The sequence below is a fragment of the Pseudophryne corroboree genome, chromosome 1 (genome assembly GCF_028390025.1).
Source record: "Pseudophryne corroboree isolate aPseCor3 chromosome 1, aPseCor3.hap2, whole genome shotgun sequence".
In the NCBI taxonomy this organism is placed as follows: domain Eukaryota; kingdom Metazoa; phylum Chordata; class Amphibia; order Anura; family Myobatrachidae; genus Pseudophryne; species Pseudophryne corroboree.
Window position 1 is genome coordinate 266,055,246 of NC_086444.1, and position 12,403 is coordinate 266,067,648.

At 44.2% G+C, this 12,403-nt stretch overlaps 1 protein-coding gene across 2 annotated transcripts in view; it reads left to right on the top strand.

Moving 5' to 3' along the window:
- SLC12A2 (solute carrier family 12 member 2) overlaps positions 1-12,403 on the top strand; it is a 228,283-nt gene that overhangs the window by 108,846 nt on the left and 107,034 nt on the right. For both annotated transcript variants that reach the window (XM_063964250.1, XM_063964251.1), the window contains exons 6-8: positions 6,600-6,739; positions 9,225-9,335; positions 12,134-12,242. In XM_063964250.1, coding sequence (XP_063820320.1) covers positions 6,600-6,739; positions 9,225-9,335; positions 12,134-12,242 — 360 coding nt within the window. The remainder of the gene's footprint in view (positions 1-6,599; positions 6,740-9,224; positions 9,336-12,133; positions 12,243-12,403) is intronic.

The following is a 12,403-nucleotide window of genomic DNA, read 5'->3' on the forward strand; positions in this document are numbered from 1 at the left end:
ATACTACAAGTACCACAAAAAAGGGTATTATGTGGGGTGTGAAAAAACTACCCGTAGTTTTTCCTGAATCAGATGAATTAAATGAGGTGTGTGATGAAGCGTGGGTTTCCCCCGATAAAAAACTGCTAATTTCTAAAAAATTATTGGCATTATACCCTTTCCCGCCAGAGGTTAGGGCGCGTTGGGAAACACCCCCTAGCGTAGATAAGGCGCTCACACGCTTATCAAAACAAGTGGCGTTACCGTCTCCTGATACGGCCGCCCTCAAGGAACCAGCTGATAGGAAGCTGGAAAATATCCTTAAAAGTATATACACACATACTGGTATTATACTGCGACCAGCAATCGCCTCAGCCTGGATGTGCAGTGCTGGGGTGGCTTGGTTGGATTCCCTGACTGAAAATATTGATACCCTGGACAGGGACAATATATTATTGACTATAGAGCATTTAAAGGATGCATTTCTATATATGCGAGATGCACAGAGGGATATTTGCACTCTGGCATCAAGAGTAAGTGCGATGTCCATTTCTGCCAGAAGAGGATTATGGACGCGACAGTGGTCAGGGGATGCGGATTCCAAACGGCATATGGAAGTATTGCCGTATAAAGGGGAGGAGTTATTTGGGGTCGGTCTATCGGACCTGGTGGCCACGGCAACGGCTGGAAAATCCACCTTTTTACCCCAAGTCACCTCGCAGCAGAAAAAGATACCGTCTTTTCAGGCTCAGTCCTTTCGTCCCCATAAGGGCAAGCGGGCAAAAGGCCACTCATATCTGCCCCGGGGCAGAGGAAGGGGAAAAAGACTGCAGCAAACAGCCTCTTCCCACGAACAGAAGCCCTCCCCCGCTTCTGCCAAGTCCTCAGCATGACGCTGGGGCCTTACAAGCGGACTCGGGCACGGTGGGGGCCCGTCTCAAGAATTTCAGCGCACAGTGGGCTCACTCGCAAGTGGACCCCTGGATCCTGCAGGTAGTATCTCAGGGGTACAAATTGGAATTCGAGACGTCTCCCCCTCGCCGGTTCCTGAAGTCTGCTTTACCAACGTCTCCCCCCGACAGGGAGGCGGTATTGGAAGCCATTCACAAGCTGTATTCCCAGCAGGTGATAATCAAGGTACCCCTCCTACAACAGGGAAAGGGGTATTATTCCACGCTGTTTGTGGTACCGAAGCCGGACGGCTCGGTGAGACCCATTTTAAATCTAAAATCCTTGAACACTTACATAAAAAGGTTCAAGTTCAAGATGGAGTCACTCAGAGCAGTGATAGCGAACCTGGAAGAAGGGGACTATATGGTGTCTCTGGACATCAAGGATGCTTACCTCCATGTCCCAATTTGCCCTTCTCACCAAGGGTACCTCAGGTTTGTGGTACAGAACTGTCACTATCAGTTTCAGACGCTGCCGTTTGGATTGTCCACGGCACCCCGGGTCTTTACCAAGGTAATGGCCGAAATGATGATTCTTCTTCGAAGAAAAGGCGTCTTAATTATCCCTTACTTGGACGATCTCCTGATAAGGGCAAGGTCCAGAGAACAGTTAGAGGTCGGAGTAGCACTATCTCAAGTAGTACTACGACAGCACGGATGGATTCTAAATATTCCAAAATCGCAGCTGATTCCGACGACACGTCTGCTGTTCCTAGGGATGATTCTGGACACAGTACAGAAAAAGGTGTTTCTCCCGGAGGAGAAAGCCAAGGAGTTATCCGACCTAGTCAGGAACCTCCTAAGACCAGGCCAAGTGTCAGTACATCAATGCACAAGGGTCCTGGGAAAGATGGTGGCTTCTTACGAAGCGATTCCATTCGGCAGATTCCACGCAAGAACTTTTCAGTGGGATCTGCTGGACAAATGGTCCGGATCGCATCTTCAAATGCATCAGCGGATAACCCTGTCTCCAAGGACAAGGGTGTCTCTCCTGTGGTGGTTACAGAGTGCTCATCTCCTAGAGGGCCGCAGATTCTGCATTCAGGATTGGGTCCTGGTGACCACGGATGCCAGCCTGAGAGGCTGGGGAGCAGTCACACAGGGAAGAAATTTCCAGGGCTTGTGGTCAAGCATGGAAACGTCACTTGACATAAATATCCTGGAACTAAGGGCCATTTACAATGCCCTAAGTCAGGCAAGACCTCTGCTTCAGGGTCAGCCGGTGTTGATCCAGTCGGACAACATCACGGCAGTCGCCCACGTAAACAGACAGGGCGGCACAAGAAGCAGGAGGGCAATGATGGAAGTGGCAAGGATTCTTCGCTGGGCGGAGAATCATGTGATAGCACTGTCAGCAGTGTTCATTCCGGGAGTGGACAACTGGGAAGCAGACTTCCTCAGCAGACACGATCTTCACCCGGGGGAGTGGGGACTTCACCCAGAAGTCTTCCACATGATTGTGAACCGTTGGGAAAAACCAAAGGTGGACATGATGGCGTCCCGCCTCAACAAAAAACTGGACAGATATTGCGCCAGGTCAAGGGACCCTCAGGCAATAGCTGTGGACGCTCTGGTAACACCGTGGGTGTACCAGTCAGTGTATGTGTTCCCTCCTCTTCCTCTCATACCAAAAGTACTGAGAATCATAAGAAGGAGAGGAGTAAAGACTATACTCGTGGCTCCGGATTGGCCAAGAAGGACTTGGTACCCGGAAATTCAAGAGATGCTCACGGAAGACCCGTGGCCTCTACCTCTAAGAAAGGACCTGCTCCAGCAGGGACCATGTCTGTTCCAAGACTTACCGCGGCTGCGTTTGACGGCATGGCGGTTGAACGCCGGATCCTGAAGGAAAAAGGCATTCCGGATGAAGTCATCCCTACCCTGATCAAAGCCAGGAAGGATGTAACCATACAACATTATCACCGTATTTGGCGTAAATATGTTGCGTGGTGCGAGGCCAGGAAGGCCCCTACAGAGGAATTTCAACTGGGTCGTTTCCTGCATTTCCTGCAAACAGGACTGTCTATGGGCCTCAAATTAGGGTCCATTAAGGTTCAAATTTCGGCCCCGTCAATATTCTTCCAAAAAGAACTGGCTTCTGTTCCTGAAGTTCAGACGTTTGTCAAGGGAGTACTGCATATACAGCCTCCTTTTGTGCCTCCAGTGGCACCTTGGGATCTCAATGTAGTTTTGGGATTCCTAAAATCACATTGGTTTGAACCACTCACCACTGTGGACTTAAAATATCTCACATGGAAAGTGGTAATGCTGTTAGCCCTGGCTTCAGCCAGTCGTGTCTCAGAATTGGCGGCTTTATCCTATAAAAGCCCTTGCCTAATTTTTCATACGGACAGGGCAGAATTGAGGACTCGTCCTCAATTTCTTCCTAAGGTGGTTTCAGCATTTCACTTAAACCAGCCTATTGTGGTGCCTGCGGCTACTAGGGACTTGGAGGATTCCAAGTTGCTGGACGTAGTCAGGGCCCTGAAAATATATGTTTCCAGGACGGCTGGAGTCAGAAAATCTGATTCGCTGTTTATCCTGTATGCACCCAACAAGCTGGGTGCTCCTGCTTCTAAGCAGACGATTGCTCGTTGGATTTGTAGTACAATTCAGCTTGCACATTCTGTGGCAGGCCTGCCACAGCCAAAATCTGTAAAAGCCCATTCCACACGGAAAGTGGGCTCATCTTGGGCGGCTGCCCGAGGGGTCTCGGCTTTACAACTTTGCCGAGCAGCTACTTGGTCAGGGGCAAACACGTTTGCTAAATTCTACAAATTTGATACCCTGGCTGAGGAGGACCTGGAGTTCTCTCATTCAGTGCTGCAGAGTCATCCGCACTCTCCCGCCCGTTTGGGAGCTTTGGTATAATCCCCATGGTCCTTTCGGAGTCCCCAGCATCCACTAGGACGTTAGAGAAAATAAGAATTTACTTACCGATAATTCTATTTCTCATAGTCCGTAGTGGATGCTGGGCGCCCATCCCAAGTGCGGTTTGTCTGCATTACTTGTACATAGTTATTGTTACAAAAATCGGGTTATTGTTGTTGTGAGCCATCTTTTCAGAGGCTCCTTCTGTTATCATGCTGTTAACTGGGTTCAGATCACAAGTTGTACGGTGTGATTGGTGTGGCTGGTATGAGTCTTACCCGGGATTCAAAATCCTTACTTATTGTGTACGCTCGTCCGGGCACAGTATCCTAACTGAGGCTTGGAGGAGGGTCATAGGGGGAGGAGCCAGTGCACACCAGCTAGTCCTAAAGCTTTTACTTTGTGCCCAGTCTCCTGCGGAGCCGCTATTCCCCATGGTCCTTTCGGAGTCCCCAGCATCCACTACGGACTATGAGAAATAGAATTATCGGTAAGTAAATTCTTATTTTCTCCTAGTCCGTAGAGGATGCTGGGCGCCCGTCCCAGTGCGTACTGTGTCTGCAGTCCTGTGGTGTTTCTTTTCTGTCAGGATGTTGCTGACGACGTTCATACCATGGCATGCGGTGCCTTCTTATTTGGTTGGATTGACACACAGGTTGTGTTACATATTCTCTCAGCATGCGGCTGTGTAATTTTTCATACCCTTGGCTGGTGTTCTATTGAATACCACGTTCTGCGGTATGTTCAAGGTGTGAGCTGGTATGACACTCACCGTGTTTAAACAATAAATTATTTCCTCAAAATTTCCGTCTCCCTGGGCACAGTTTTCTAACTGAGGTCTGGAGGAGGGGCATAGAGGGAGGAGCCAGTTCACACCCATTCAAAGTCTTATAGAGTGCCCATGTCTCCTGCGGATCCCGTCTATACCCCATGGTCCTTACGGAGTCCCCAGCATCCTCTACGGACTAAGAGAAAAGGATTTACCGGTAGGTATTATAATCCTATTTTTCCTTTTATTATATTGTTTAGATTATTATTTGTTCGTCATGGTATAAGTAGAAAAAATACCTACACTTGGAGGAAGACCAATGTTGAAATAAATAACATGTAAAAGTTAATTTATTTGTTTAGTTGAAGGTGACGTGAAACTATTAGTTCCTTTTTACCATCACAGCCAGTTTAGGAACACTAGTGTTGTTAATTGTGTTCCTTACAAAGGGCACAACAGTGCTAGTTTATTGTGTACTAACAGAACCATGCTCAACATTCTGCTACTTTCAGTGACAGCCAACGTTCTGCACCCTGCTTACAAACATTCCACAGTGACCGTGCTGGTAACTGTAGTGTAATATAGATATAGACTGTGACTTTGCTTTTTGTATCTTTTAGTTATTGAATAAACTAGTGTTCAATTGCCAGCTGTCGGGATTCAAGGTGTCGGTATCCTGACCGACGGGATCCCGACAGCCGGCAAATTAGCTGCATCACGTTATAATATTTCTATTTTGCAGCCAGGGATAACAAAAAGTTAAAGATAAAATAAAACAATTGGTTTCCAGCAGTGTTAGAGAAGACAAAGATTTCCAAGAAGAGGGACGGCACTCACAGGTTTTTTGCAGCAAACAAATTGTATTCCAAAGCAGGAGAAAAATCTCAACAGGTTACATTGATGTAACCTGTTGGGATTTTTCTCCTGCTTTGGAATGCAATTTGTTTGATGCAAAAAACCTGTGAGTGCCGTCCCTCTTCTTGGAACTATTGCATCATGGCCACCCCATGTTAGGACAGGATCCCCAAGGTATTTGTGTTTGTTTATATATATATATATGTGTGTGTGTGTGTGTGTGTGTGTGTGTGTGTTTTGCAAAAATAGTAAAATGTATCTGTTCAGCATTCAACCTTGGTAAGTGTGATTAGTTAATTGAGTAACATCTCGCCTAAAACAGAGGCTGCCATTTCAGGACAGCATAGCTTCCTTTATTAGGACAGCAAGTGAGCAACTAAACAACCAGCAGATCTTCCATTAAAGATGCCCATCCACTGGTGCGAGGTATCGCATGTGAACCTTTCATGCTATACCCCGCCAACTCAGCATTTCCCCGGCGGCTGGACCGCATACGATACAGTGCATGCGGTCCTTTTGCCTACGATATATATCTTATTATATCCCAGTCATGGCTACAGGATCCTAGAAATCCTTGGTGCAGCAGTGACAATCTCCGGATCCGATGTGCACGGGACCGCGTATTGGAGGTAAAACACAGACGATGTGACACTTTTCACGCGATTTATCGGCCCAATGGGTCAAAATCGTGTGAAAAGGCCATATTGCACTAGTGGATGGGCACCTTAAGTATGTCATGGAAAACACCTCAGCTTATGCTAGGAAAAAGCGTTTCCTTATCCTTTGCATGCTATGACATGGGAAGTATGTAGCTTTTGGATATTGGAAGTTAATTTCTACAACGCCATAACACATTTCTTGTTCCCAAGATGTGGTGTCATCTGTACCACATCATACACACGCATCCAGTATCTCAAGCCTCAGTGGATTGCTAGGTTACATTCTCATGAATAGTTCAGATCAAGAAATCTATTACGTACAGTCATAGTACATTGCGTAAAAGTGAATTTTATGAAACATTATTAAGGCATCTTGATTTGTGGTTAGCGATTCCCTAATAATCCTTAATGTCCCTTTTATAGTGAAAAATACTTGCAACACATGTTTTCGTATTTCAGCTTTCTGTTTTCTTTAAGTTACTATTTTGTTTATTAATATTCCTTCTTTGTGTTTAGGAGGTGCATACTACTTAATTTCTCGCAGTTTGGGACCAGAATTTGGAGGGGCAATTGGGCTCATCTTTGCATTTGCCAATGCTGTGGCAGTTGCGATGTATGTGGTGGGCTTTGCAGAGACTGTTGTAGAATTACTGGCGGTAAGTACAAATCCTGCTTTTCAAAAGAAAAAAACAGAATGTGCAATACTTGATCCTAGGTATTGTTTTTTTGGATGTTTTTTGGGTGTATATCCTACTTCTTCACACATACTTGCCCATTGCTTTTGTGTCATTAAGTCATGTATAATTTATAGCTGCTACCAAATAACATGCATTTCTCTGATTTGGCTTGTGTACAATATGTTGTAAGTTATCAAAGTTCTTGGCCGATAGAAAATAGTAACGTGTTGAATTTCAAATATTTTGGTATTGTGCCAGCTGTGTTTTTCTCTGATTGTACGTATGGCTTTGTATTGCAGATTACATGTCCATGTAATTGTTTGTTTAGACCAGGGGTGGGGAACCTCAAGCCCGCGGGCCGTATAAGGCCCGCAAAGACACTTGATCCGGCCCTTCCAGGCTCACCTAACCAAGGTAGATGCCGGGCACCCACTGAGATTTTGTTACAAGCGGGCGACCGGCTTCTTCCCCTCAGCAGCAGCCGGAGGCAGGAGCTCACTCCTGAGCTCCGGCTTCCGGCTCTGGCAGTGTGCGTGCGTGCCTGTACGGTGCTATGGGAGAGATGTCATGACGTCTCTCCCATAGTTCTGAGGAGCGCGCAGCCAGGCAGAGGGCAAGGGTCCGGAAGCAATAGCGTGGCTGGTGAGTATTGTGTTTTTTCTTTCTTTTAATATGTGTGTGTGTGTGTGTGTGTGTGTGTGTAAGCGGCACTTCTAGGGGTCATATCTAATTGGGGCATATCTACTGAGGGCAGGCTAATTTTTAAGTTGATAATTTTTGTATGGCCCCCGAAGGATTTTATAAATATCCAAATGGCCCTTAGTAGAAAAAAGGTTCCCCACCCCTGGTTTAGACTCTCTGTAGTATGTGCAGTAGCTTTATATGGTAGCTTCAGGAGCCTCAGAGAAATCACATGCCCTGTCCTTCCTGTGTAGGGGACACTACAGTCTACAGCCTTTTGCTTCGATTTGTCTGTCATTAGGTTTTTATATTTAAGGTAATTTCTGTGATCCTTATTTGGGGCTTCTTTTATTTCTAACTTAGTATCTTGAGGTTTCTTGTGTTGACATTATTCATATGGTAGATGAACTCACAGATCCAAATGTTATTAAAAAATAACATTATGTGATAGAAGCTTTGCATGTTCCCAGGGCAGTGAAGACCCCCAGTAATGCCTTTGAGGATGCGCATGATGTGACAGACCTGGCTTATTTTATTGGCGTGATACCATTTTAGCAGATGTTCTTTGTCTCCCATGCTCCTCAGCTAGATAGCGGGCTTATAATAATGGTAGATTTAGTATAGAAGCAGCCAGTGTCAGGTAAATGTCATTGTAGCTTGTTCTTGTTTCTTTTAGTGCCCTGGTATACACTAGGACACTTTTCTAAGTAGGTGCTCCACGAGTGTGGTTCATTAGATCTGCGGGAAACTCCTAGACAAGTCATTAGGTCAACCCCAAATAGTTGAACCCCAAAAGGTTGACCGTGTCAGAAAGGCTGATGTAGAAAATGTAGACTGTACAAAAGGTCGATATGACCATGGCCAAAACAAAAAAGGATGACCCGTTTTTGTTGTGTCATTTTCTGTTTCTAACCACATGTGACCCCAAGTATTGTACTGTGGGGACCTCCAGAGGCTCGCCATGCTTCGGGCAAGATGCTCGCTGCAATCTGCACAGGTTACTATTCCCAATCAATCATAGTCCATGTGGATAATATAGGATGAAAAAGATAGAAAAAGAAAATGAATAAACAAAAAACTGATGTTGAGCATTGTAATGTAGACCTTTTGAACTTGTCGACCTTAAGCATTGTTTACTTCTTACATGTCGACTTTCAACCAGTTTGACCTTTTTGAACCTGTTTACCTAATGCATGTCGACCATATGGTGTCGACCTATTTACTATCTTTCAGTTTACTGTAGATCTGTTAACCGGATACCGTGCTCTACGTGCCCAGAATATCGGCTATGCCATTGTATTTAGAAAGCTGATCAATAAATGTTATTTGAAAATAAAAATCACATGCTTATTTAGTTTGCCTCAAAGAGGGATTGGTGGAGGGTGTTTTCATCTTGCATGGTATCCAGTCATTTTTCCAATACCCTGCATAACAATTAGTCAGGTTTTCCTGCACACTTCTCTTAGAGTCCCTGCAAGTGCCAGGCACAAAGGAAGCCTGCTGCATAGAGATTCTGATGTCATCAGCTCCATGCGCTGGCTGAGCTCCAGGAATGTGCCCAAATAGGACTGTTTTACAAATGCCTGTTCAGTGCTCAGTGTCTTGGTTATTGATGCTGAATGGACACAGAAACTTTTCTGTGTTCTTTCTCTTTCTCACACTATGAACTGGATGAACCATACAGGAATGAATGTATGTTATATTGTGGCTGTATGAAAAAGAATATGCATATGTTCAGTTAATACTCGAGTATGTACTAAAGCTGTTTTAATCATTTACATAGGAAAACAATGCCCTGATGGTCGATGAATTTAATGATATCCGAATCATAGGTGCGATAACAATTGTTCTGCTACTGGGTATCTCTGTAGCTGGAATGGAATGGGAAGCAAAAGTAAGTGACCGGCTATAGTGGAATTAAACATGCAGAATCTCTTGGTGATGAACCAGACAGTGCCTCGTTAGCTGGCTTATTATATGCAGGAATGGGCCTAGCCATGCTGCTGTCTGAGGTGGCAAAGCAAAATAAACATTGCATTCTGCCAGTAGTGTATATGTTATGCTCATAACATGTCTCTGCACATATGGAGAGGTGGGAAGGGAAGGAGTGTGCTGACATAGGCCGTGCGCCATAAGAATGTTTCACGTGTGATATGCTGGACGTGTACGTCTAAGTCGTATTGTTAGCAGGTGGTCAGGAACTGGTGCAAATACATTGATGATGTTGGTGGATGCCAGCACTAGCTTTCCGATTTTGAGGCTGATTACAAATAAACCGCTGAGGATAATTGGTGCTATGTGTTTGACAATATACAGTATCATACATGGGGAAAAAAGATTGAAAGTATAAGAGATGAGAGATGATTCTGCAGCAAGGGGCGCCGATTAGCAAAGGTGCAGTTTGCAAGCAAAGTGAATTGCTGAAAACGTTGCTTGGCATAAACCTGGTGCATATTTTTATCAATACAAAGCCATACAGCTGAGCATTTTGGGGGAATTCAATTGGTCGCAAGGTTTTTACTGCAATAAAAACCTTGTGGACCTCGGGCAAGTTTGGACCACATCGGTTATGCTCGCTCCCGATAGCCAATTTAAAAAAATAATGCACTCTTGGTTTTCAGCTTTGAAAACTCTATAGCGCGCGAGAGAGAAATGATACCGGTCTGGTTGTCTCCCCTCAATCTTTGCATTGGCGAGGGGGCTGCTGGGAAATGTAGTTCTCCCTGCTGCTGCTTTGGGGCAGGAATCACACACGCTCACGCACACATACTTACACACAGGCTGCTGAAGGAAGAAGACACTGCTTCAGAAGGCGAGTAAGGACTAATTAAGCTAATTGGAAACTTTCAATTGCTTAATTAGTCCTGGGGGCGGGGGTTGCCAGAGAAAGTACCACTGAGTATTCCTAAAAATAACGATTATAGGAAAATTCAAACTTGCTCTGGGGCTTTGTTTTATTTGAAAATAATTGTTAGCATGTACAACACTAATTTTGCAATCGATACTGAATCAGCATCGTGTATTTTACACTGTTGTGCATTAAATACCACTGAGAAACTTAAAAAGTAGTCTGATAGAAATGCATTACTATTATTGAAATACTTCTTTATGTATTGCTAATAATAAGGGTGCATAAAATATTTATTAGTTAAGTGGTCAATGTGCTGCATCATAAGTATATACAGTACTCCTAAATACATCTTTCACATATTTGGCTCATAAGAGACTTAGACTTGTTGGAATTACTACAGCTATATAAGGCAGGTAGAAATGTGCACCATTTTTAAGGCAGAGGTGGGTATTCAATTAGCCTAGACAATTTACCACTGACTAATCCTCCGAGGCAATTCAATTTGCCCCGAAGGTAGCCCGCAGGCTGCCCTTAATGGGGATTTTTTTTTTCAAGCCTGAGCAGGCTCGACAAGAAATACCCAGATAAAGGGCCTGTTTTTGGGTGCCACAGCTGTGTTAACACATAGGTCTGGGAACTTATCACGGGATCTATGGGGTCAGTCCTATTAGGTGCAAGTCTCCGAGTTGCAAATTGTTTTGTGAAACTATCAGACAATTGCACAAATGTGCTCTGTCGAGAATTCTCCAGTCCAATTAAAAATGCCTATTCACAGTACTTGCAGCGGGGGTTTGCAAATTATCAGCCATTTGTGATGTGGGAGAAGTGCATGAAAAGCGGAGTGACCTTCCTGGACCCCAGAAAAGTGACCATTTCGTTGGCAGAATCAAAAGTTAAAAAATAATCCAAAGCAATTACTTTATGGTTAAATAAATGCTTTCATTACATTTTGGGGTGCATCATCTAATGAAAAAGATGATTTTGGGGTAATTTGAGGCCATGTATTTTTTTCACTCCCAAAAATTATATGTAATTATTAGCCTAACTGAAACTTGGTAATGTGTGCCCAGGCGGTTCTGCATCGTGTCCAGACAGTTCAACCTTAAAATAAAGATTTTCCCTACCATCTCTCACCCTCAATAAGGTGCGAACGGAAAATTAGAGTTTACTCTGGCTGGTTCTGTGCAAGTTTCTTATTGGATTGCAAAATAAATTGGCAACTGGAATTTGCAGCGGAAATGGCAACTTGCAGCTCGTGCATAATTGAATTGACCCCTAGATGTTAATTTACCTGGCGAGATTTTTTTTTTTCTCCAGCAAACCAGTGACCTGAATTGGGATATGTACTATTTGCCGGCAGGTGGGATCCCAGCTGTCATGATTCCAACAGGGGGATCCTGTCCGCTAGAAAGTCCCTTGCGGGCTTACAGCACTCACTACGCTGGTTATATTCTCCCTCTATAGGTGTCATGGCACTCACAGAGGGAGAATAGCCTGTCTCGCCGGTATTCCATCGGCAGCATTTCCCCCCCTGTCAGGATTCCGGTGTCAGTGTTGTGACCGCCAGGATCCCGACTGTTGGTATTGTAACCGCTTACTCCTTCATTTGACCAGTTTGTTTTTACTGTATTTCCATTGTGAGTTCACTGCATAAAATATTACAGTATGTAGATTAAGTAGGTGCTTGGAGGTTCATGGCTCCTGTCTCTGTATTACTATTTGATCTTGTTTAAAAATATATGCAATAAAATTATAGGATTTTAAAACTATAAGGTTGTTTTGCAACATGACTTTTTATTTTTGACTGTCATTTATTTGAGTATGTTCTGTTTTGTTTACAGGCCCAAATTGTGCTGCTGGTAATTTTATTATTGGCAATAGTTGACTACTTTATAGGAACTGTTATACCATTAGAAGACAAGAAGGCCAAGGGATTCTTTGGATATAAAGGTGCCTATACAGTGTATAGTTGGATGCATTCACCTATTTCGTTGTTTTTATTTTTAGATAAGTTTATAGTTTTGTATAGAAAAATGAAGAAATAAATTTAAAAAGGCGATCGTGAAGGTTTATGGGGTCACTACTAGAATCTTGCACAAGACCTGGGTCTT